Source organism: Anarhichas minor, unplaced genomic scaffold (genome assembly GCF_050575085.1).
Source record: "Anarhichas minor isolate MPS153535 unplaced genomic scaffold, ASM5057508v1 ptg000079l, whole genome shotgun sequence".
Lineage (NCBI taxonomy): Eukaryota > Metazoa > Chordata > Actinopteri > Perciformes > Anarhichadidae > Anarhichas > Anarhichas minor.
This window is the reverse complement of record NW_027466525.1, coordinates 3,772,456-3,796,999: the sequence shown is the minus strand read 5'-3', so window position 1 is coordinate 3,796,999 and position 24,544 is coordinate 3,772,456. Positions and strand designations below refer to the sequence as shown.

Below are 24,544 nucleotides of genomic sequence, written 5' to 3'. Positions count from 1 at the left end.
ATGATTATTGAACTACTGCTGTACATTGGCCACAATCCAAAGTGCAATTTGGCACCGTCTGTAGGAGCACTTTTCCTCTTCAGCTGCCAGAAGTTTTAAGAAATGGCCCGATAAACGGTTGGCGGAGAGACAGCAGTGCTTTCGTTTGAAATATACAACTTTTTGTGGCAATGCAAACTATCTGCAGTATTTAGTCATGAACCACTACAATCTTAAAAGACTTCTTTATTTGGGAGAACTTACTTTCCTGTGATTTTACATCGCTAACCACACAACCACACTGTGGGCAATGTGGCAATAACCAATTGGAAGGACATTTATTTCCTATGAGATAAGCAAACAATGAAACTCAGCCAACGTGAGGACAGTCAAAAAGCTTCTTGGCCAAGAAAAAGTTGGCCACAGTGTTCCTGGTAGTCGACGGCAAATACAAATTTGTGTGCTTTCTTGATTTCCAACCAGTTAGATTTTTTTTCTCCTGTTAGAAATGTGTTAATTCATCTCCTTGGAAACAGATACGAAAGCTGAGCTTACCAGGAGTAGGAACTACCTTTGTCTCAAAATGTCAAGAAGCTAAAATGTTCATGTAAAATAGCTACGCTTATTAGTAAAGTCTGAACATTAGGGAACAAAACATGGACACGGTTTCACACGGGACAATAACAGCGGCCTCCTGAGTTAAAGTCCTTTGTTCTGTGAATCGTTTAACTTCCCCTTCCTCCTGTCCTACTCAGATTATTATTCGCTATTTAAACAACGTCTGTTGCTCTGATATCTAATGATGATGTGGATGGGTTAACATTGGAGGTAGTTGTAAGCCTGGAGCATCTCATACAGACGCTGCAGGGTGCCTCAGATGCCGATGGGCACTGACAAAGCTCCGGTACCTGACCCATTGGGAGGGAGACCGCGTTGTGATCATACAATACATATGTGAAACTTGTGCTCTTTACTTTTTGTATCATTTGAAGATATTTAAGATGCATCCTGAAGCTGTTTTACGTACATTTCTGGAGTCTTGTAAGCCCTTGTGCGCAGGACAAATTTGTATGCCAGATACTGTAATACAAACCTCAACATCATTATCATATCAAGAGCAAAAACTCCACCCGGCAGGTGCAAAACAGACAAAAAATGAAAAAGTAAAACAAGATTAGATTTGTGTTGCCGAGAGCTGGACTCACAAATACGCTGAAAATCCTTTTCAAGGCTGCTGCCTCTTTTTTTTTTCTCTTAGTTGTTTTTCAACAACAAACGTGAAGTGAATCAAAAGCAATTTGATGACATTCATGCTACAAGTCGTGCTCATTTTTCTTTTAATGCTTTCCAGAAGTGACGTTACCCTGCTGACGCGAAACTTGAAAGGGACCATTTTATTGTAACCGAGTTAATTTATAGTATAACCTTGAATAATGCATTAAAAGCTCTCCAGCTAGCTGTTGTTTGCATCAAGCAGAAATATATACATAATGCAGCCGGCCTCAGGAGGGGGAAACGGGCTTGGGAATATGCCCACAGTACGTATGTCGCTGCTCCTCGCTCACATCATACTAAATCAAAGTGGAAAGAGTTTTATTTGTTGTGACGTGAGGGAGTGAAACATTGGCTCTTTGAAAAAACACAAAACGTGAGATGAGAGTGGCGTTCGAATCCGGCAATTCAAATCGAGTCCGGTCACATTTTCCCCCCTTTCTTTCGAATGCAAATGTCCGACTGTCAATCCACAAGTGAACCAGATGGATGAGCAGAATGTGCGGCACTGCCACCCACCCGTCCACCCACACACTGTGACGTGTGTGTGTGTGTGTGTGGGGGGGGTCAGTGGCAGGGGGTGTCATGGCTCAGTCGCTTTGGTTCTTCCGTCCATCCATCCGTCCGGCAGACACCCAGGAAGTATGAATCATTCATAACCGTTTCTTGTCTGGCTCCTCTGACTGATGTGACAGCTGGCTACCAAATTCCCTAAATCTTGTCATTTGTCACTCTTGACAAAAGTTGAATCACAGCAGAAATATCCACCCGCTCTCCCCTCGCCCCTCCCCTATGTTACCCTATGTTACCCCACGTTACGAGGACAATATGGCAAACAAAATCTTGTACGATGCGCAACAACGAAATGACTTCCCATTCAACATGAGTCCGACCTGCCAAAGCGACCCGTTGTGAATGATTTTGTTTCTGTGTGTCTGTGAGCTTCGGGTCATGAAGAACACTGCTTCTGAAAAATTGTGTCACACTTTGGGTCACGGCTCTGACTTTCTGTAATTGTGGTGTAATTAGACAAGTGGCAACATTAAGCCACATTCGAAACTGATGATTCCTTTGCCACTGATGGGACTGTTCATTTATAACAGCTTGCAAGAAACATGCTGCTCGGCCTCCGATTCTCTCACAATATTTTTTTCCATGCATTACATTTCATTACTGTCTAATAAAGCTATGATTATGGCACCAGGGCGACTGTTATTCAGATGGAGGGGTAGCTAGCTCATTTTCTAACCCTGATGTGCTCAGGAAATACTTTCCGGGTCTGTAAACACCTTTTCAGCTGAGCTGCGTTCACAGGCGATATTATATACCGGATCCAGTACCTTTCCTAAGGGAAGCTTCAGCAGGGCAAAACAGAGCGGGGGGTTGTACCAAAAGATATGGGAACTATCTTATATTTATATATAGGCCTGCTGATATCCATCACTGTGGACTGCAGGAAAATATTAAGTCAAACTGGAGCCGTGCTTTCGCTCGGCATTCTTAGTATTTCAGAAATGATTTTGATAGAAATCTGTAGGGCTGCTATCTAAACGTCCATGATTCAAAACATCAGTCAAGAAGCACCTGAGCCGACTCACATTTTGTCAGTTAAATCCCCGCCTGTTATTTTTTTTCCTGCACTATTTCACACAAATCATGATTTGTGTGCAGAATTAGAAATCTGACTCTCGATGTTCTCTGTGAGTGACGAGTTGCATCGCTGCAATGAATCGTAGAGGGAAAGATACATCTTGCTATTCTCCAGCTGCAAAAGTCAAATCGGAAGCATTTCTAATATTTTTGGATTTGCATTCTGCATTGAGTTAAATGTCAGCAAGTTATTTGTAAGTGCTTTTGTGGCATTAATTTATACAACAAAATTGTGGCTGAGTATTCATAAAATTGTATTAAATGGTTAATAGTGACAGATTGACTTTCTCCCCATTTTACCAGCCAGGACTCAAACCAGCATGACAAGCTTGAGATGTAGCAACAACATCCTATAATTCCTGCGAGAGGAGCAGATCCTTTATTGTTAGGAAGAACATGAGGTTACGGTCCTTTGATCTTTACAAAACTCCATTAGTGACCAACATAAATCTCTAAAACGAGTCTGTTGCCAAGCTCACCGCTCCCCTTGTCTCCCTGTTCTGCTTTGGCCTTTAAATGACACAAGCAAACATTACCGTATTATATGTATATGTATGAGTGTATGAATAATAGAAACAGAGCTGGAGAGGATACAGTGGTGCGGCGTCATTTGCTTTTCGGCCGTGTAACCAGAACAACATTTGAAAGCCAGACGCTGTCCCGATCAATAACTTTATTACTGTTTCGGAGAATTATTATGCTCATTTTTGTGCTATAGGGCAGTAAAAACTAACCTACTGCCCCGGTGATTTGTTATAGCTATACTTGCGTATCACACACACACACACAGACACACCAAAGAGTATGACTCAAAGAGTCCTTTGTACCCAATCGAGCGAATGAATTACATCAACACAGACTTTCAGAATAAAGTCTGTGCAGCTAACCTGACTCTGGCAGTCCGGCTGACGCATGATTAGCGTCAGGACGTTGAAAGCATGTCGTTCAAAGGCTTATTTGACGGCAGCCCCGCTGTCCAAAATGACGAGGTCGGCGGCAGTAACCCTGCAAGTGATGTCAGCAGCGCGGCTTTCCTGCCTGACATGTCATCATCAGCTGGACACTGATCCCATCGCAGCAGAGATAACACTGATCTCAGGGGTAAAACCAAGCAGCTGAAAAGACTCCCTGAGCACGTTGACTAAGATGATTTCCGACTGATATTCCTCAGGATTACACACTCGTGATAAAGCTCTTAATTTGTTTTCATTTTACGCCGTGTTTGAAGCTTGTTATGTGTGTGTGTGTGTGTGTGTGTGTGAGCAGCTGATAAACTCAATCAATGCATCAGAGGAACAGGAGTCTGGGTTTGATCTTCTCACTTCAGTATCACGGTTTTGCTGCACAACTTCTTATCCCAGCTCTTCCTACAAAATACATTTAAATATTACTGCTGATTTGCACTGTGGCTTATGTGTTTTGGAATCCATGGAAGATGACCTTGTTGTAAAGCGCAGAAGTCGTTGTGCAGAGATAAGGCTGGAAAAGAGATAAAATATGGTGGAATTTAAATGTTCCCTCAGTGCGTTTAAAAAAAAAAATAACCCAGGTGGCGATTAATTCCCTACAAAATGTTTTCCCTCATGCAAATTAGCTGTATCTGAAAGCAGACGCAGGGTTCTCTTATCCAGACATAATTGTACAGCTGTCTCTGCCATGTTATGCGTTCCGTGTGTCCTAACACCAGAATCCTTTTCCTTCAAAGCATCCAAGCGTTTTGATTCTTCAAACTTACGGGCTCAGTTTCTATCCAGAGCTCCAGTCTCGGGGACAGCGATCATCTTTAAGCCACAGACGTCCGCCAGCTCCACGGCCAACACTTCGACGTTCACCTCGAGATCTGAGGATTAACGAGGACAAGCCAACGGTAGCCGAGACTCTCGGGCCTCCTCGGCAGACTGGGCATTAGTAGAAAGAGGGACATGGGAGCTTGGCAGGCTCTCTTTGCCACCCCGGCTGGCTGCTACAGCAGAGCTGCTGGCGTTGTCGCAGGGATTCAGGGGGGATGAAGGTGGGGGGAGAGCTGTGAAGCTGAGGGAGGTAGAGGACGAGGCAGTGGGGGATTATCTCACAGCAAAATGCACTGTAGGGAGGCCCAGATGGACCAGTGGGCTGTGGTCTGCTGTGATGCCAAATTTGTTTTACCGCACACATATATACATAAAGACGCACGCAAACTAAAAGCACAAAGTGTGTGCATGCACTATGCAACTCCCAGTATTAGGTGCTTTGAACCTTATTCGCTTGAACATACAAATACTGGGTATACACAAACACACAGGCGTTAACACTCCCTCTGGGACATGTGTGCAATGCACAGTTTGCACATTGCGCTGATGCATATCAAAAAATAGGATGAGAGGAGAAGAGGCTGCAGGAGGGGGGGCGACAGTGGTGGGAGTCTCCATCTGTCCATACGAAATGCTCAAATAAAGCCCAAACTATAAATGTCTGTTGTAATTTTAACAGCGTTCCCACAGGAAAAGGGGGGCTGCCGTGAATAACTTGCCGACGTGTGCATGACTTGCTGGGGAGACAGAAAAGCGGGCCGTGAAATGTGCGTTTTCCCGAGAACAAAACCCGCCGAAGCTCCTGGTGGAGAATTTTTTACAGACTTGGCTTCATCAGCTAAGCGTGAGTGTGAATTTGTATGCGCCACATGCTATAAGACGATTCTCTTTGTGTAACGGAGAGACAGGATTATATTCCAAGGCAGCACGTTGTTGTGTAACATCGAGGCAACACCAAGAAATGACACCTCCGCGGTTGCCAAGTGTTTCAAGAGGGATCTGGGGCGCCACGCTGTTCTTTAGTTAAACAGCCAAAAGGTACGGCTTCAAATGAAACCAAAACACAAATTTGCAAAGATATCTAGAGCGATATTGGCCAAAGATTAGCAGCTGCCAGTTTGAATATCTGTGAATGTGAGAGGAGAAGCTACAGTTCACAGTTGATGCCCCCGAGTGCAGGATTTAACCCCCGAATGCTTCAGCTGCTCTGGGACCAGCAGTCGACTGCGGTTTGATGAAGGAGCTCACAGGTGTGAATGTGTAGAAACATGCAGCATAAAAAACGTTACTTTGGAATGGATGAAGTTAGGTTAAGACAACATTCAGCTAATACAGAAGCACTGATCCTTTCAGTTTTGACCTTTAATTATCTAAATTGTCATTAGTTCTGTCTGTAAATTATAAGGATAGCTGTGTGGCATGTAGGAGAAAGCAAGCCTTTGAAATAATCTTTGCTGAATTTGTCCAGGAAAGGAATAAAAGTTAATGTATATTTGCTATTGATTCTACACATGCGTGTGACAATGGTGCAGGTCAACGTATCCTCATACAGCGGGTCCTATGATATCGTACGGAACGTTACTCCTCCTTTTTCGTACGTTTTCCTACGAAAGCCAGCAACACGCGTCACCCTCCGCTCGTTACACGCATACGGTCTTTTCAAAAACTTCTGTCTTCACAGGAAACTCAGTTACGTTTAGGCAACAAAACTACTTGGTTAGGTTCGGGAACAGATTGTGAATTATTTAGTTGGGTTTAGGAAACAATGGTGAAATACTTAGGTGTTTCAGGTCTCCTGTCTGAAACACGCTGCTTGCTGATGAACTCATCCACCCGCCCCCAGTGTAACTGCAGCACATGGGATGTTTCCATGGCTGTCCATTACCCAGAACAGGAATCATCCCAGGAAAAGTCATGGTCACGAAGCATTTGTCAACACCTCACTACGTCATTCACTTACTGTTGCGTTTGCTTTGTCTCTACTCTCTTCCCCCTGATTCATTCATCACAGCGTGCTAGAACTTTATAGTCTTAATTTGCATGTTTTTTTGTCAACACATCCTTTTAGTTTGAGTTTATGATGGTAACCATAGAGGCCACTCACCGTCGCCCCTCCGCGGGCCGTATCTCGGCCTCTCCTGTGCGTCTCTGCCGCTGTCTTTGTTGTTGTTGTGACACGGCGACTCCTCCTCCGTCACCTCCTCCGTCAGCTCCTCGCTGTGCTCCAGATCTCCCTCCGGTGCTGGAGACGCCACAGGCGAGACTCCGCCCTCACTGCCCTCCACCCCGCTCCCTGACTGGCTCCCAGTGTTCCCACTTTGATTCTTCTCCCCACTCGGTGCTCCTTCCCCGGCCTCGCATGAGGCCTCCTCATTGCCGTCTTTGTCCACCGCGTCCGCTTGAGCTCCAGGTGCTCCGTGGTTTCTGGGGCTTGAGGGGTTCGAGGGGCTGCAGCTGCCCAGCGAACCGAGCACAGAGCTGGGGCTGGAGTGCAGGGAAAGGGAGGGGGTGTCTGGTTGTCGGATCCTGGTGCACGGGGCCCCGTAGGGTTCCTGGACAAATCCCACGAACATCACCCCCTGGTCAGCAGCATCCTGGATCTGCTGTTGGGCGAAAAAAAGAAATTCAAAGTTAGAATGAAAAAGACAAATGCAGAGATCTTCTTATGTGAAGCTGCTGTTGTTGCACTCGTTAATTTCGGGGTTTGGAGCATCAGCAAAATACCTAAATTGTAAATTCAGAATGCAAAATTAAACCAACCTATGAAGCAGAACACACACACCAAGTTATTTCCCAAGAGATCTCAAACTGGAACCAAACTTTCAGAATTACTTGGAGATCAATTATCTTGAAATGGAATTGTTTTCCCCACAATAATCTGCATGGAGTCCCCTGCATCTGTTTGTCTTTTCTTCACCCAGCTTGTCCAATCACTCAGTCGTTGATTAGATTGGAGCGGCCGCAACCCTAGTCAGGCACGGGCCACATCACAAATCCAGCGCTCCACTGTCTTTTATTCTCTGTCAATATTGGGATTCTGCCACAGAGCGAAATTGAAACTTTAACTGTCAGAGAATGTTAGTGATGCCATTCTCCATTTCTGCACCCCTCCATCAAACCCCCCCCCCCCCTACCAAGCGAAGGCGGTGCCCGTCTCCATCTGGAGCCACAGTGAGGAATGAGAATAAAAATCAAATCAAATCGCAGGTTATTCACTATGAAATTAAATTGGAAAACAGTCACATTGTTTCCAGCCATATTGTTTAATATCAGTGAACGCTCTCTGGGTGCTTCCACATTATATTCCCCATACCAATGTGTTGAAATGGAATTGCTGAGATAAAAGGGGACTGTTGTATCTCATTTAATGATAATGCAGGCAGAGAGAGAGAGAGCTTTGACTCTTCAATGTTGGTGCAGTTGATCGCAAAGTAGATTTTGAATAGTGTGCTAATGATTGAATTTATTTTTAGCACCATTATCATTATAATTTTATAAAATTCTGTGTTTGACAAAGTAGAACCATTCAGACTAGATCTCCAGTTCCAGAGACATCTTGCCAACACTCCAATATCATAAAGACGGTTAGTGTACATGGGTGGTAAGATATGTAAGTTCATCGTCAAATGTAGCACAGATTCATAATTCAGAAGAATTCAATGTCAATAAGTAAATAACTAGCTGGATAGATATAATAAACTGAGTAGATTCATTGATTATATATTAATTACAGAATTAATATATATATATATAGTATACTGTTTGACACTATGGAATAAGACAATTTAAATACATGTTAAACTGCTAGCTAAATGGAAACAAAAGGGGAAAACTGGATGCTGTGTGGTTAGTTGAATATGAGAATAATTGTTGGTTGCAGCCTTTAAAATGCCTCATAGACACTATTTGGACCTACGGTACTATAATACAAAATAAATAATAAAAATGATCATTGTTCTTAACTTCTTAATCTAAATGAACAGACTGTCTTAGATGAAACCACCTCAGGTCAAGAAAATGAGGTTTCGAGGTCACAAAGGAAACTTTGCATCGCATCGTTTCTCTTCATTAACCGAAATGATGCCGAGCACAAACTTGATGAAAAATAGTCCTGAAGCAGCTTCCCTTATTCTGCCACCAGAATATCAACAGCCTGCAGAGGAAAAACTCATTTCAATTTTGACTTGAGACCACATTTCCTATTTCCCCCGTAAGTTATTAAAGTGGCACCAGGAGGAGGTGTCTGAAGGTCAAGATGAAAAACCGCGGAGAGAGAGAGAGATTGAGCAGGACGGAGAGATGACGGAAAGAGAGGCAGAGGGATATCGACAGAGATCGAGACGGCGAGGAAGAGAAAGAAAATGAGAGGAGAGGGAAAAACAGGAGACGAAGAGAGAGAAAAACAGGAGGAAACGGGGAGAGTCTGAAGGGAATGGACTTCTCCGCTCACTCCTCCACCACTCATCCATGTCCACTTCCCTTTTTAATAGATTTCTAGCATGGCCTGCTTCTCCTCCAGCAAGCCTGTAGCAGCTCAGTAGATTAAAATGATAACCAACAGTAATGAGGTCCTACAGGACTGCGGTTGCATGACTAATCGAAGGGCAAAATGTACAGGAAGGTTCAGGAGCGAGGCTTCAAAGGCCGACGTGACGCTCGGTAATATACAGATTAAGCAGACGAAGGGGGGAGGTTGAATCATGATGACGCGGCATAACCTGCTCACCAGAGAGGAGGGTGTGTTGGTGTATATATATCATCTGAAGTGCCATTTCAAACAGGCTTTCCGCAGCAGTGCATTCATAACAGTGACATGCGCTGCAGAGCCAATTCATTATCAGATCAGTGAATGTGATTCTCGCTGCTTTCATGCCCTCGATGGAAAATACAGAAATGTGAAGCCGTTTGGCGTGCAAGTGAGCATTAGCCATGAACCATTAAGGAAACAGCTTTTAGTATATTACAAACATGCTGCCTGAATTTGACTCGGGATAAACTGCAGCATGGCAAAAATATCAGTTTTTAGACCACTGTTCAGAAACTGTTGGATACTGAGGGTTAATAATAATCTACCACATCATATTTCTAGTAGTTGAAACCTGTCAAAATGGCTCATAATTTAGTCGAGTTGCAACACAATCGGTTGTAAAGTTCCCACTAATTCATACCTGACAACTCCCGAAGTACACACGCGTCACCGCCACCCCTATGTTTCCTTTGTAATCTTTTGAAGCAGCAATTACGTCAAAAAATAACTTTTTTTAATTGTCGCTCCTCTAACATCGTGTAATTCACTGGCACCTGCCTCCAAGCATTTAGTGACAGGCTGCAGTTAAAAGCCTTCAGCCTGACAGCGGCGTGCTTGCAGTTTCAGCCACGTGGTCGAGTCACTAAAATACAGTCGTAAACACACGGACATTGTGTTCAGACGGGGCCACATGCAAGGCCAAAGTAGTTTGAGTTTTGGGTGCAGACTGGGTTTATATTCTGGATTTTTGTCTGCTTTGGATCTCCGACTCGGTATTTAAAGTTAGAATATGCATCTAGCCATCCAAGTGGAATAAAATCCACTACAATTCCTCTGCAGTCAGACCTCTTTATCTCTCGCTCCCTTCCTTCCTGCATCGCTCCTTCCAGCTGGACACAAACTGACCAAACCCCTTCAGCTTGGCATTTGTAAAGCAGGCCTACCTTCTTGACGTAGCCCTGGATGAGCTCTGGGGTGGGCACCTGCTCGGCAGACAGACACTCTTCCAGCTGCAGTTTGTACGATGGGCAGACAGACTGGCTCCTTTCCACCCTGCAGGCACCACAGTGGGGGGGGGAGAGAGAGAGAGGACAATGAGTGTTAGCCTCTCAGCCAGCATGCTGGGCAACATGACACATTATGGCAAACAAAATTACAGCCATAAAACCTCCTCAAACAGGGTGCTGTTACAGGCCCCGGCATCAAATCTATAATACAAGAATATCCCCCCCATCAACAAATTACACTGCATCGAGAGGCTTTGTTAACGTCATTATTGCTCTGTGCAGTGCCTTCATCCCTCCCCGCTGAGGCCGTATCTGTGAGCGGGGAGAATCTATTTATACGGTGTTGCATTTTCCTATTCTGTCCTCTGGAGGAAATCCCAGAGCCAGCCCTGAGGAGACTAATGCCCCGGCTTCCACCTCCCTGCTTCTCATCCTGTTGACAAAAGGGAAGAAGCCCCACACGCCCTTTTTCCTCAGCGTGCTACAGAGTCTTTGTCCATATACAGTGTGTGTGTGTGTGTGTGTGTGTGTGTGTGTGCTCTGCGAGGGCTCTGGCTTTACACGGACACCTGATGTGTGGGAGGGTAAAAAGATGCATGCGTGCATGCTGGGGGAGTGTGTTAGAGCCTCCCTCTGTCAGATCCTCTGGGAGGCTGTTCCAACGGCTTGGTGCATAACGGCTGAAAGCGGCGTCAAACAAAATCTTTTTGTTCTCTGTGTGTTGCTCAGAGAGAGAAATGGCCTCACTCTGGAGATGTTCTTCAAATATATAATATAGATAGATTAAGCTTTAGAGGTGCTTTTTTATTATTATTAATATTAATATTATTTTTACCTGTGGGTAGTGCTTGGCTAGCTTTCCCCCCTGTTTTCAGTCTTTCTGCAACGCTAAGCTAACCAGCTGTTGGCTCCAGCGTTTCATACTTAGCATACAGATATGAAAGTCAATCTTCTCATTTAAAAGTAAAAAAAAAACGCAAACTATTTCTACAATCTGATTTTACTGAAAAAAACACTGTCATATTTGTCCTATATTTGACCATTTTATCTTGTTGTTTTCAAATATACAAATCGAAGTGCCACGCCAGCTGTTTAGTAATGTACTGACATAAAGTGAGGGAGTTTTTAAAAGGAACTGTTAAAATCTGTGACTTTTAGTCCCTCCAGTGGGATGGGTCAAGATCCAACAACATTGGATCCTACACTTCCCATAATGCGACTTAATAGCCTCTTTTTTCTTCGGCCCTCCCTGCCTGGTAAAATACAGTTTGTCATAGAGGCTTCCTAGCATGAGATAACTCGTGTAACAAAGCTCCTTCCAGAGACATTTCACCACTGTTTCCACAGACTGTATAATACTACCCGTGACTAGTAAATTCACTTTGAGTCTGAGGAGTGTCCCCTGTAAAGTTTTCCAAGGCTGGCAGATTTTTTTCATACACAAAAGATGCAAGCCTCTCCTACCATATTGTCAGGGAACCCGAGAGTAGAACAAGCTTCTTTATATTCTCCAAGCGTTTGCTTGATGAGCCTCACCTGCTTTTCTTTTCTACGCTGTCAAAAAAGGAGCCTATGTTTTCCCTTACATGTCCTTATACTGTCTGTAGACATGTTGCTAACCTGAATCTTCACGGGCTTGTTCGAGCAAAAGCACTCTTGTAATTTCCCCACATGTATCAGAGTCACAGTTTGAAAATCACCGCGTTATCCCTCCAAATGTCAGCCTAGACTTCACGGCACAACCAATGGCCCTCGCTTATGTCATCTATCCCCCCCCAAAAAAAACAACAACAAAAAAAACCAGTCACCACACTTCCACCCCACTGTCACTGACACCCGTCGCTCTGCGTCTACATCGCTGTCTCAGCACACAGCGGAGCAGAAAGTGGGCCGAGTGACTCGTTAAGTACAAACTTCACACGCTCTATGAAACATTCATTACGACGAGCCGAGAGGCGCCTCTCGTTTTTTTCCGCGGCGTCATAGCATCCAAAGGCACGATGGCAGAAGCCTGGTGGCGCTGTCAAGAAAAAAGGTGGATGTATCCCCCCGTGGGTTGCGACATAGATCACAACCAACCAGCTCGCCGCTCCAGGCGCAACTTCAGGGAACGAAACACAGATGCAGACAGACAGAAGTGTAGTGTAGTTAAGTGCAAACCATTTGCTGTTCTACCTTTCTTACATTCTCAATCATTATACTCGCACTATAGGCCTTGTTTTTGCAGTATTGTACCGAGAAGTCTTCAGGGGCCCCATGCATGCTGCAAGTTAAGAGGCAGCTTGAAGGGATGAAATGAAAAGCCCTCTTTTTCATAGTGATACAAATCAATTTTGGAGAGGAAATAAAACATCATTGAGAATTTATCAAGAAAGTAAAAATGATTTAGTGCTTCTGAAATGCATCACGGTGAGAAGGTGTCACTTTTTTTCAAGCGGGTGAATGACTCATTTTGGAACACAGCTCTGAATGGGAAGGGGACTTCTGCAGGCAGAGTGTCGGGGAGGATGAGAGGGAGAGAGAGAGAGAGAGAGAGAGAGAGGTGTGGGAGAACAACAATTCAAACGGTGCACTCGGTCCTGGAGGGAGGCCTCAGGTTAAAAATAGCAGCCGCATCACCTGCAGTCCATCTTCTCTGTGTGAAACCATGACTTTTTCATGCAGCGTGCAGCGCCGGCTGTCAGACCTCGGAGGTCTCCTGTGGTTAGAAGGGTGTCAAATGCCTGCCTGCCCTCTCGCCCACCTAGCCGGAGCTCCCTTTCTGGGCGAACACACCTGCTAAACCCCCTCCCCCCCCTCTCCCTTGTCTGCCCGCGCAGATGGGTCACGGGCTTTGTTTCGCCACACAACATCTTGTGTTGGGCTAATCACTCCCACCGGAGACGAACATTCACATGGTAACTAATTGCGAATTACCTGTTAATGGCATGCTGTGGGATTTGTTTTTAGCAGTGTAGTGGCTACATCATTTGTAAATGTGCGGTTTCCAATTGCGCGCTGTTCACTGGGGTATGAAAAGGGATTGTGTTGACATATTATTGTTTTTCAGAGGAAGTCAAACTGTAAAAAAAAACCTACCTGCAACCAGTTTAGTCTTTGTTTGTTTAAAATGTAAACCGTCTCAGAACAAACCTGCACTAAAGTAGATTTCACCTTCTTTTTGTAATTATCGATTGCAAATACCAAGACCAAGAGTCTACAGCCACGCTGGCAAGTGTTGTTGTAATGATGCTCAATGTCAGCATCATGGTGGTGTGAGAAGATAAGTAAGTAGGCTGCATCCTCTGGAAGCCAGCTAGTGTAGCTTAAGCGCAATTACAAATGAATGTTCAAATGTTGAAATTGTATTGATCAGTATTGCGAGACCTAAATAACTTTGCAATGGACTTGCAATGTTGTGTGGACGACACACTCGATTGCAGAGCCCTGAAGCCCCGGCCCACGCTGCTGCACAGACCGCTGTTCGCTTGTTTGTTTAAAGTTTATTAATGTTAAACGTGGCAAATGGCACCAACTTCCACACTGCATGTTCTAGGTCCCCCAGGCAACATATCCTCCAAGTGTAAAGTATATGTACAGTATAGGTGTAGGTTAGTTAGGACGTGACTCAGTGCATTCTATTATGACGGGCTCTATTTACTTACTGACGCTTTTATTTTGAAAGACACGACTGCTCGCTGGGCTCTTCAGAAACCTATGGGTGACATCACGGAGACTACGTCCGTACTTTATAAAGTCTATGGTCACATGATCAAATAGAGACTTGACATTGGACAACACCAGCATGCATATCACCCACCAATCATCATTGCATATCTGTATTTGACAAAACATTCCAAGGAAAATAAGGCTTTGTTTATTTTTTTTAATACTTTCTTTATTGTATTTATAGTTTATGCAAAATCTGTTTATTATAGATTGTTACTGACTGTTTCTGACTCCGCACAAAATGAAACCATGGCAGAGATGTTTTTTTTTTAAAGGGAAATAGCAAATGGTACTACAGCTCAATGTGAAATCATTTTTGAACTCGTCAATCTGACTCGCTGACAAGGGGCGGTTTTCCTCCCATCACATTGTCATAGGGCTTGGTCTCTCTATGCGACCCCCCTGTCCTCCACCCCATGGGCCCCAGTGGAACCCCTCTGCCTGCACTATATTTACATACAGACAGATGCCTTGCTTTATAGTTAAATGCCACTTGTTGGAGATAAAAATCTTGAGAGGAGTCGAATGGCAATTACTGTGCAGCAAGAGCTCTTCTCACGCTACCGAAACAAACCATTTTCACACCGAAGTCAGTGAATGTGAAGGAGCAGTGTGAATTCACTTCTTTTTGCAGCAGCAGGAGCAGAGCCGTGTCGGACCTCCATCACCCACCGCCCATCTCCCGCTATGACGACAAGTCAGGGAGCAACTGAACCCATGTTTAGCACTCTGTCGATGTGGAGGCTTTAATAATAGAGCATACTTCTCCTAATGTCACATTTTCACGCATTTGTGAATAATTTCACTGGAGCAAGTCCCCTCTAATGTTTTTTTTTTTTTTGTAGGTACCTCTTTATTTTTCCTCCTTCTCCATCTTACGCTCTCCACCCTTCTTCTCCCTCTCAGCCCATCTCGCTCTTTCAATCCCTCTCTCCCTCCCTCTCTCTCTCTCTCTCTGCCTGAGCATGCCAGAGCTCCTTGCAATTACCCAATAATGATGAATATATCCCATCAGACATTGCCTGCTGAACTGTAACCCTATTCCATCGCAATCAAATTGAACACTGGGAAATTTGACAGTTGACATTTTAAATTTCCAAACGGTCCAATCCATTCTGTCTGCATTGCAGGTTTTCTTTTCTCCTTATTTCCCCTCAGTAGGTTGTTTCAGGTGCTGGCGGTGACAAATTGCCTTCTAAGGTTTCTACAGTTATAAGCCACTTAACCAGACATGTCATTCAGGTGACGGTGTCTTAACGTCTGCAGATGACACAGCGGCTGTACGTACACAACCTTTGTGTACTTCCTGGCTGTGCTCTGGATTCCTGCAGCGTCACCTCCTCCATGTAAAGTGTCTTGTTGGCTGAGCCTTTCACACTGGGGCCTAATACTGTCCTCAGACATACTGTGCATGCTAAATACAGATGCTTATACAGCTGCTGTACACCAGTCGGCTCCTCCACCTCGACTGTTCGCTTTATTGGCAGTGCAGTCGCAAAAAAGAAAGCTGTACGTTTTGGAGCGACGGATGAATGGCTGCTCGCTGTCATGCTTTTTCAATCCCATTCACTGTACCCCCCCCCCATCCCTGTCGTCGTCTTCTTCTTTTTTGGGATTGCTGGATCTGACAGCGAAAGAGAACTGGAGAAGAGATGCTCTGCTTTTTTGAGGTTTCTCTTATTCCACTTTCCCCCGGTGGAGGTTTGGATTCCCCTGGGCTGCTGCTGATATGATCAGCTGTCTCCACGGTGACAGACGCTGGAGATAAAGCTTGGGCCGTCAAAGGATGGTAGACTCCTCTGCCCTTTTCAGTCAATATCTCTCTCTCTCTCCCTCCTTTCTTTCCCCCATCCTATTCAGCCTCCTTCGGTCTTCTACTTTCTACTTCTTCACACTCCAGCTGTGATTTTCTTTTTCTTCCCCCCCCCCCCGCCTCCGCATGGTGTTTTTTTTTCTCTCCAGAGCAAGGCAAGCATGTCTTCTTTCTTCATTTTTAAAAAAGCACAGATGCAGTCCATTCAGCTGTAGCCTTTTTATGCAGACTCAATATTCTCGTTGTCCAGTTTTGCAGCAGTGAAGAGTGTACGTCTGGATATGCCGAAAGTGAACCTGAGGTGTTCTACACAACAGCATGGGAGGTGATTACTAATAGCCACAATCTGCAGGACGGGAGGACAGATAAGCTTCCATGCATTTTAACTATATGACCTTCTAAAACGTGGCTGGATGCCATGTTTTCACCCCACAATAAGTGCCGTTAAGTTTCCTGTTTTTATGGGTATTTCGAGTTATTTCAGGCACCCAGGGTTCCAAAACTATCGTGTTAATTTCCTGCATAGACGTTGGTATGTGAGTGGCGGTTCCAAGGCTTAGGTGGGCTTGAAACTCTGCTGGTTGAATCATCAGTATAAAAGATGAGCAACCCCGAGTTATAAAATATCTAGTTTTTTGATTAAAAAGTAAGGATGAGTGTTTCAGTAACAAACATCCAATTACTGAGGATAAAATTCTGTCACGATCTCCCCTAAGCTGATAAAACATTTAGCAGTTTAAATCCATTCACGTTCGTATTCTGGGTCAATTTGGGATTAATTCAGCAATTGTTGCTACATATTTTGCCCAATTTTAACGACAAAGCTGAATTTGTGTTCGACTTTGGATCTCATCTCCTTCCAGCAATCAACGTTGGCTTCTTTTGACGCCGAACACTTAACAATGTCATTTTAGTGTCGTAAATTTAAACATAAAAGTGGCAGACCAGAAAAACAGTCTTTCTGTGGTTTAGATAAAAGGACTTGATGTCGTGGAAGCGTGACTAGTTAGTGACATTTACCTTTTTATTTAAAAACTTCATCTTGAAATAAACACAATCCTGGTGAACAAAGACCCCTCAGAGAGGTGGATCCGGTTGTGCTCGGGTACAGTGAGACTGTACGGCAACACGTTTTTAAAAGAATATTTTTTTTCTGTCAGATACACGAAGAAATTGTGATTGGCGGTAAGCGAGGCATATCGTAACACTTTACACAGCACCACTCTGGCACAAATTACAGTAAATAATGATAAAACTGAAAGTTTGACAAACCCAAATGAAGTTGTCATGTTTGCTGTGATGAATTATCTCACGCTGTGGACGTTGTTTCTCGTGCTGTTCGACAAGAAAAAAGCAGCAAATGGGTTTTTTTCTGAAGGGAGGGAAACGAGTCCTGATATCTTCCAACAAACACCAGCAGGGATGAAGGAAAGGAAAGCAGCATGTTAGACAGTTGGGACTAACTCTGAAACATTTTAGGATCATTTAAATTATCATGAGCATACTTTTACACAAAGCAATTAACTGTTTCCTTTTTAATTTATTGTTTTTTTTATTGTATTATTTTTTCTGCCCTTATCTTTTACGTTTTTAAATATTGCCTTTTATTATAGTTTTCTTCTTCTTCATTGACTGCTTACAGTTTATGTTGCAACTTAGCTCTCCCATGAGGATTACATAAGTTTCATCTATAAATTCATCCTTTTCACCAAACCCCCCGGTCATCATCCTCCTCCCTTCTGAATCGCTTCCATGATCCTCTATTCATTAATTTTTCAAAAAACAACAACAACAAAAGCCGAGCACAGTAAGACTTTTTAGTTTTTATTTCATGTTGGTTTCTTCCTACATGATCAGTCTGTGGTTGCAGCAGAACTGTCGGGGCACAGCGGCTCTGATTATTACACTCCTTACTCTTGGTTGCTTGTAATATCTGGGTATTGGTTTTCTGCAGTTATTGTGCTGTCGCTGTGGGTGAGAGCGTTAGCTAAATGACTGAAATGTCAATGTAGATTAGTAGCAGAGGTGTTGTGTTTATGCTCAGCAGTGAGGGAATTACAGAAATGGTTTGTCAGCGTTCAGGGACGCGCTTTGAGCCGTGAGGAATCTGCGGCGGATTCTGCTCGAGAGCAGCAGAGAGTGAGGAGGATTATGCAGGAACAGTGTCATGCATTCACATAAAGCTACACACTATATGCAACACGAGTTACTGTATGAAGCTCATATAATACTCCGAAGAAGAAGGTTCAAGTGCTGGGTCTCGAACCTCTTCAGAGAGGGGCAAGAGACACACACACACACACACACACACACACACACATATCCATGCCCTGCAGCCAGGGAAACAGCGTTTTGGTAAACAGGCCTGGATGTTTGCTGGACTTCAGAGCCAGACTAGAAGCCACTGGGGCTTCAACTGCCCGTCTGCATGTCACTGCTGCCAGGGAAGAAAAACAAAATACAAGAAAAAAAACCTTCTCCTCGTGGCTTCAATCTTTGTGATTGTCATGTTTTTACTTGAACTGACTTTACGGTACGTGGTCCTGAATAAGATGATCGGGTTTCCTGGCCCATGGGGCTGTCGGACCCATTCAAAACCGAGGGATTTTTAGAAGGCTTCTGACCAGACAAAAAGCCGTCTCCGCCGTCCATCTCTCCCCCTACATGCCCTTCAGCCACCATTGGAGCCGCTCCCTTCGGGGCTCGGGGCTGGAGGGCATGTGTAGGGGGGCGGCGGTGACTTTGGGCCATGCAGACGTTTTTTGCCGGAGCACTGAAAGGCCCGGAGGTAGAGGATTGAGAATATTGCTGACTCATGTCCAAATTCGGCTGCCCACAGGGCAGCTTGCTGAGCCACAAACAGATGTTGTGATGCTCTGGTGCCGATACTGAAGCAACACTGAAAGGTTGTACGTCTGATAAGAAATGCACCACCAACCTCCACTGTTTCTTTTATGTGATAGCCATCATGGAAATCTCTGCGCTTGCATGTATCCCACATTACTAACAAAATAATACATTTCTGGAACATAAAAAAGTAGCTAGAAACATTATATAAACCCTAATGTTGCTTCCCAACTGGCCAGCATGCCATTTTTGCAACACATGCATGATAATAAAGCCAAATCTGATTTCCGTCAAGTATTTTTCCGCATAATGACGCCAATTTAGGTGCATTAGCATTCTCAAGGTATTTTCTTAAGTGACTGTAATGGCTGCATTTTTGTGTAATGAAAGAGGTTTTATTCTCAGGGGTGTACCTAAGAAGTCTGAGGCCCCTGAAAGATGATTTCCTCAGGGCCAGCACCCCCGCCATTGTTTAGTAAAAAAAACATTTATTTAAAAGGTCCTGTGTGTAGCGTACGGGGGGGGGGGGGGGGATCTATTGGCAGAAATGGAATAAAGTATTCATAACTATGTTTTCATGAGTGCATAATCACCTGAAACTAAGAGTTGTGTTTTCGTTAGCTTAGAATGAGCCGGTTATATCTACTCAGGAAGCTTGTCCTCCTCACAGAGTCCGATATGTTCCGCTTCCATGTTTCTACAGTAGCCCAGAGCAGACAAACTAAAGACGTTAGTTCTAGAGAGAGCCTTTCACGTTCTTACGTTACTTGAAGGCCACCGTAGTTTTCCAACACTCTTGGAAAAGTGCTTACGTTGTAAGCAACACATATTTTAGTTCATTGTTTTACACTTCCACAAATTCTCTTTTGTTTTGTTTTTTACTTTTGTTTTGTAAACAATCAACATCAAATGCCAGCGTAAACATTTTTACTGTATGTGACTGTAAAACATAAAGGAAATGCTACTAATACTCATGCATGCATTATTTCACTGGAAACCTTTAACGACTAAATTGTCGGTGGATGTTCCCATCAGCTTAAGCTGGGTGGAATGTTCGCACCCTTCGCCCCTTATTTCCCCATGTCAGATAATTACACATTTAATGGTCAAAAGTCCCTCTCATGTGGCCCTTACCCGTCGTTGAGTCGGATCAGGATGGCCCGGTAGAGCTGGTGCTGTGGGCTGTTGGACTCTGGACCACAGGGATGGATGAACGGGTGAACGGACGCCAGAACAAAGCCCTGCTGGTAGAGCTCCTGCAGCTGGCCGGGCAGCTCCCGCACCGACGAGAGACGCAGCGTGGACGTCCCGCCTGAGAGACACCAAACAGGGAGACGATGTGTGAGACAAAAACAATTTGTATGTAGAATGACTCAAATTCATTTTTGTGGGTTTTATTTGGACACAGTTATTGTGCTGCTATACGTGCCGCTTTTGCATTCAACCTTTCTGAAGAAAGTTTCCTGCTTGCAGCAAGCAGGGATGTGACTTTGGATTTCTGTTTGAGTTTTCTTGTTCTTTGACTGTCAGCCATGGTTTAATTCAGTGACTGAATTTGTGTTTTCTTCCCTGTTGACCTTTTAAAAGAAAAAATGTCGGTGAGAAGGATTTAGCATCAATTTAGTTGTTCCAGTCTTCATGCAGCTCAGCGAGAACATCTAGTGCGTATAGTTTCAGGTAAACCGATCAAAGGAAATAACACAAACATAATTGTTCCCCTGCAGTTCTTTGTATCTGGACTATTTCTGTCACACTATGCAAATTATGTAAATGACGGTCCTTTTTTTCACAGCAGTTAGCCTCTTTTTGATTTCTTACATTTAATTTATGTGTGAGGGTTTGTATTATTGTAGAAACGTTCTGGTACAGATCGACATGTGCCCAACAGCACAACAGAGCTGAAGAACAAAAAAACCACGTGAAGATTTGCAATTCAGATACCAACACTGATTTTTAGAGTTTGTTTTGACAATTAGTATCACGCTTTTCGCTCCATCCCCTCAATCTGGGAGTTAATAAGAGTGGCTCAAAATCCAATTAGAGCTGATTGCTTAGGCTCTGTATTATGAAAGCGCTTTTAAAATTTGACACTTACTTTGATTCCCTCTCAGCTCAACTGTCCACAAACAGCGGACAGGGGCCTGACATTAAAGAGCTGCAATCAGTGAAAAAAAAACGGTACGGAGCTGCTGCGCAGAGCTATTTCTTTGCATTATTTCCTCCGAGCCGCCTTCCCCACACCTCCCTGAGGGATGAAAACCTACAGCAGACAGCCGCTGGTGACTTCCTGTTTCAGGGAGCAACCATGCTGTGTTACAACAAGCCACTCGCAACCTCTGTCAGGCAACATCAGCCAATCAGGATGTATGGTAATGGCAACGGGAAGGGGAGAGTGGTTCAGGTTTAGGAATGGGAGCAATTAGACTATTAAATGGAGAGCTTGATAGCGGGAAGGAGAGGTCGATGGACAGGAAAGATGGAGGAAGAGAGGTCAAAAAAACAGAGAGGAAGAGAGGGAAAGCTCGACAGACCATGATCGAGACGGCGCTTGGCCCCCGGATGCATGACGGCTGGGATCCCAGCAGTGCGCCGTACGAGGCGACATTTACTGCGGGCCAAACAGCTGGGCGCGTGGGAGAGCGCCAACACAAAGAGCTGGATGCAAAACGAGAGACCGGGGAGAGGAGAGGAGGGAGGGAGGGGAGGTCTGGTCATCTGTACAAGCTGTCACAAGATGTGGGAAATGCCGCTATGGCTAATTAGAGTCAATGAGACTATACAGAAGGAACCGTTCAGATCCATGGGAAAAGTCAAAGTACAGAAGTTCAATGGGAGGTCAGAGAGAGGGGACTGGTGAGACGATGCCAGCCCGGGCTTTGTGTGTTTGGTTTCAGGTGGAGTCAGCAACGCAAACAAGACTTTCACATAATAGCAGTATTGTGTATGACAAGGCTGAAAAAGCTGCTTTCAAGGTGTATTTGGATACAGATGACTTAATATTTGAAACCCATAAACTGTCGCTATGATGCACTGCTATAAAATCTGCTTCTGATTGATTCTGTGTGTGCATCCAAAATCTGCAAAGCCTGAATGTAATTGGTCAGGACCTCCCGCTTTCGTTCTCTTATTGGAAATGTGAAAAAAATGGAGAATAATTCTCTTGTATAAATAAACATAACTTTGAGCTGTGGAAAACGGTTTTCATGTCACACGCATAGTGACTTCCCACCGTGCAAACACGTGGGCATCAGGGGCCAAGTTGAGGTCAGTCAGTCATCCCACATTTAAACTCCTGACACCAAACGGCACGCTCTCACACATGCCCAGTGTTGCTGCTTGTTTGATGTTGAAGTCTTGTTAATGTGTGCGAAGCAGCAGCTCTGCACAACATCTGCGTCATTTATTGCCTCTGGCCGGCGCAAACAAAGCTGACAAGCGCCTGCGTTGCTGTGACGGTAACGTGTGGATCTGTTGGTCTTCATATCACAGTGAGTGATTTATTGAACTGCACATAAAGTGCTGCTGATGTGTAATTCGACATGCTTTCCCATTGTCAATTGTTCTGCATGTCTTTACATTCACAGTGAGATTTCATGCATTATTTATCTAAGAAGCCGTTGAAGGGTTTTATTGGACATGCACTTGGCATGATTGTAGATGTGCAATATAAATTTGAATTTTGCTATCTTGGAAGCATAGTTTTATGCACATCACTTAGAGGCTGCTGGAAGCCAACATCAGACGGAGAGCATTGCATTCTCATTGGCTCCAGTTGAGTCCAATATATTAAGATACATGATGTTTTAGTTGTATTAAACAACATCAGATGGAGAGCATTGCATTCTCATTGGCTCCAGTTGAGGCCAATATATTAAGATACATGATGTTTTAGTTGTATTTCTTTGTCCAATGCTTTCTTAGTGTGTTCAGTAATCCAACAGTTATTTACTCCAATTCATGAACAAACAAAGATCTGTCACCAGGCGGCAAACCTCCAGTTCTGAAAAGTGAAGCCAATGAGGAAGTTAAACTTGTATTCTGTCTACTGACCACCAGGGGGCGACTCCTCTGGTTGTATAGAAGTCTATGAGAAAATGACTCTACTTCTCTCTTGATTTATTACCTCAGTAAACATTGTAAACATGAGTTTATGGTCTCAATCTCTAGTTTCAAGTCTTCTTCAATACAGCATGATGTTCATTTAGTAAATTATGGTCCATTTAGAATAAAATAGACCATAAAGCAGAGTATGCTTTAGGGCGGGGCTACTGTGATTGACAGGTCGCTACCAGAGCCGTGTACGGCATCTCTATGTCACTCCTCCGCAGTCCTAATATGGTCACTTCCATTCTCTGGTTGCAAAAAAACCCCCGCGATGGCCAAAACGCCTAAATCGAGTCTTCACAACGTCAGTCCACAAAACCAATGGGGGACGTCACGACGACTACGTCCACTTCTTATATACAGTCTATGTCCGTCACACAAACGCAACGCAGGTATAGAGTCTGATTGCATTGTGTGAGGGTGCCTCCTTGTCACTTTTGTCAGCTAGTAAACAACAGAATGTGTAAAAGCTGCTGTATGGTGGGATCTGCCTTCAAGGTCTATTGCTCGATATCAACAGCTAACGCCTGTACAGTCGGTGAATGTGTGTTGTGAATGAACACAAACACATTGATGTGAATAAAGAGAGGTGAAAAAAATTGCACGTCCAATCTAAACCACAATAACTTCATCTATGCCTCCAGTCCGGGACTTTTCCTTCCGATGTCTTTGAGCTGTTTTAAAAAATCAGGTTGCATATTCCGTATTTTGAACATCTGTAATTAATTGCAGCTGTAATTCCTCCAGAATGAGATCATCATAATCCTTTTGCATGAAGCCTGTCACTCCCTGTACATCTAGACAAACCACACGTCCTCTGGCAGATAAATTCAACTAAAGCTCATATATGTGCGACATCATTCGACCGTTTCGTGCAGGTTGTGTAACACGATGATGTGGCGTGCCTTCAGCGTGCTACACTACATTGTCAGGACTGCAATAGAGAGGGAAAAAAAACAAAAAGGAAGGGATTTCTGGAACAAACACTGGTAGCGCCAATCAGGAGGCAGCTCCTGTGATGTAGGTAGAGCGAGCTGATTCAGTTCGGATCCCACCTCTTCCTCCCGGGCACAAATCCAGAGGTTCATTGTGAAACCACGACAGAAGCAGGAGAAGAGGAAGAGGGAGGGAATAAAAAAAAATCATATGCCATCCCCTCAGGGAAAGCCAGTGCTTTGGCTAAAAATACTCTTCCAAATTTCTCAATCACACTCTGTCCTACTGCGCCACAATGCAGGAGCTTTAGAAGTTAAAAGGCGTGGAGGAATTAACACAAAGAAATAGGCCGCCATCGCAAGCCCCCCCCCCCCCCCCCTTCTGCTCCTCCTCCCCTCCTTTCTCCACCGCTGGCTGGCTCTCCTTTAGAAATGGAATTAATCCTTCTGTGATCTGTGATTTTTATTTATTTTTTCCCCCTTCCTTCCCCCTTCATTTTGGTGCGACGTGAAGACACTGTCCTTTCCCCAGAGGGACCCTATTGTGCGCGCGCACGGTTCACGGCGCGGTGGATATTAAGTGGAAAATGAAACCGTCTTTGCCTGCTCTCTGATCCCCTTAGTTGAGATGAGTAAATAAGGAATGGTTTCAATTAGGCAGTGGGAACACAGCCGCTGGCGACTTCTTAAGT

At 44.3% G+C, this 24,544-nt stretch overlaps 1 protein-coding gene across 1 annotated transcript in view; it reads right to left on the bottom strand.

Moving 5' to 3' along the window:
* rftn1b (raftlin, lipid raft linker 1b) overlaps positions 1-24,544 on the bottom strand; it is a 95,322-nt gene that overhangs the window by 32,623 nt on the left and 38,155 nt on the right. The window contains exons 3-5 of the mRNA XM_076081164.1: positions 19,948-20,125; positions 10,383-10,491; positions 6,796-7,294 (exon numbers count right to left, since the gene is read on the bottom strand). Of these exons, the coding sequence (XP_075937279.1) occupies positions 6,796-7,294; positions 10,383-10,491; positions 19,948-20,125 (786 nt within the window). The remainder of the gene's footprint in view (positions 1-6,795; positions 7,295-10,382; positions 10,492-19,947; positions 20,126-24,544) is intronic.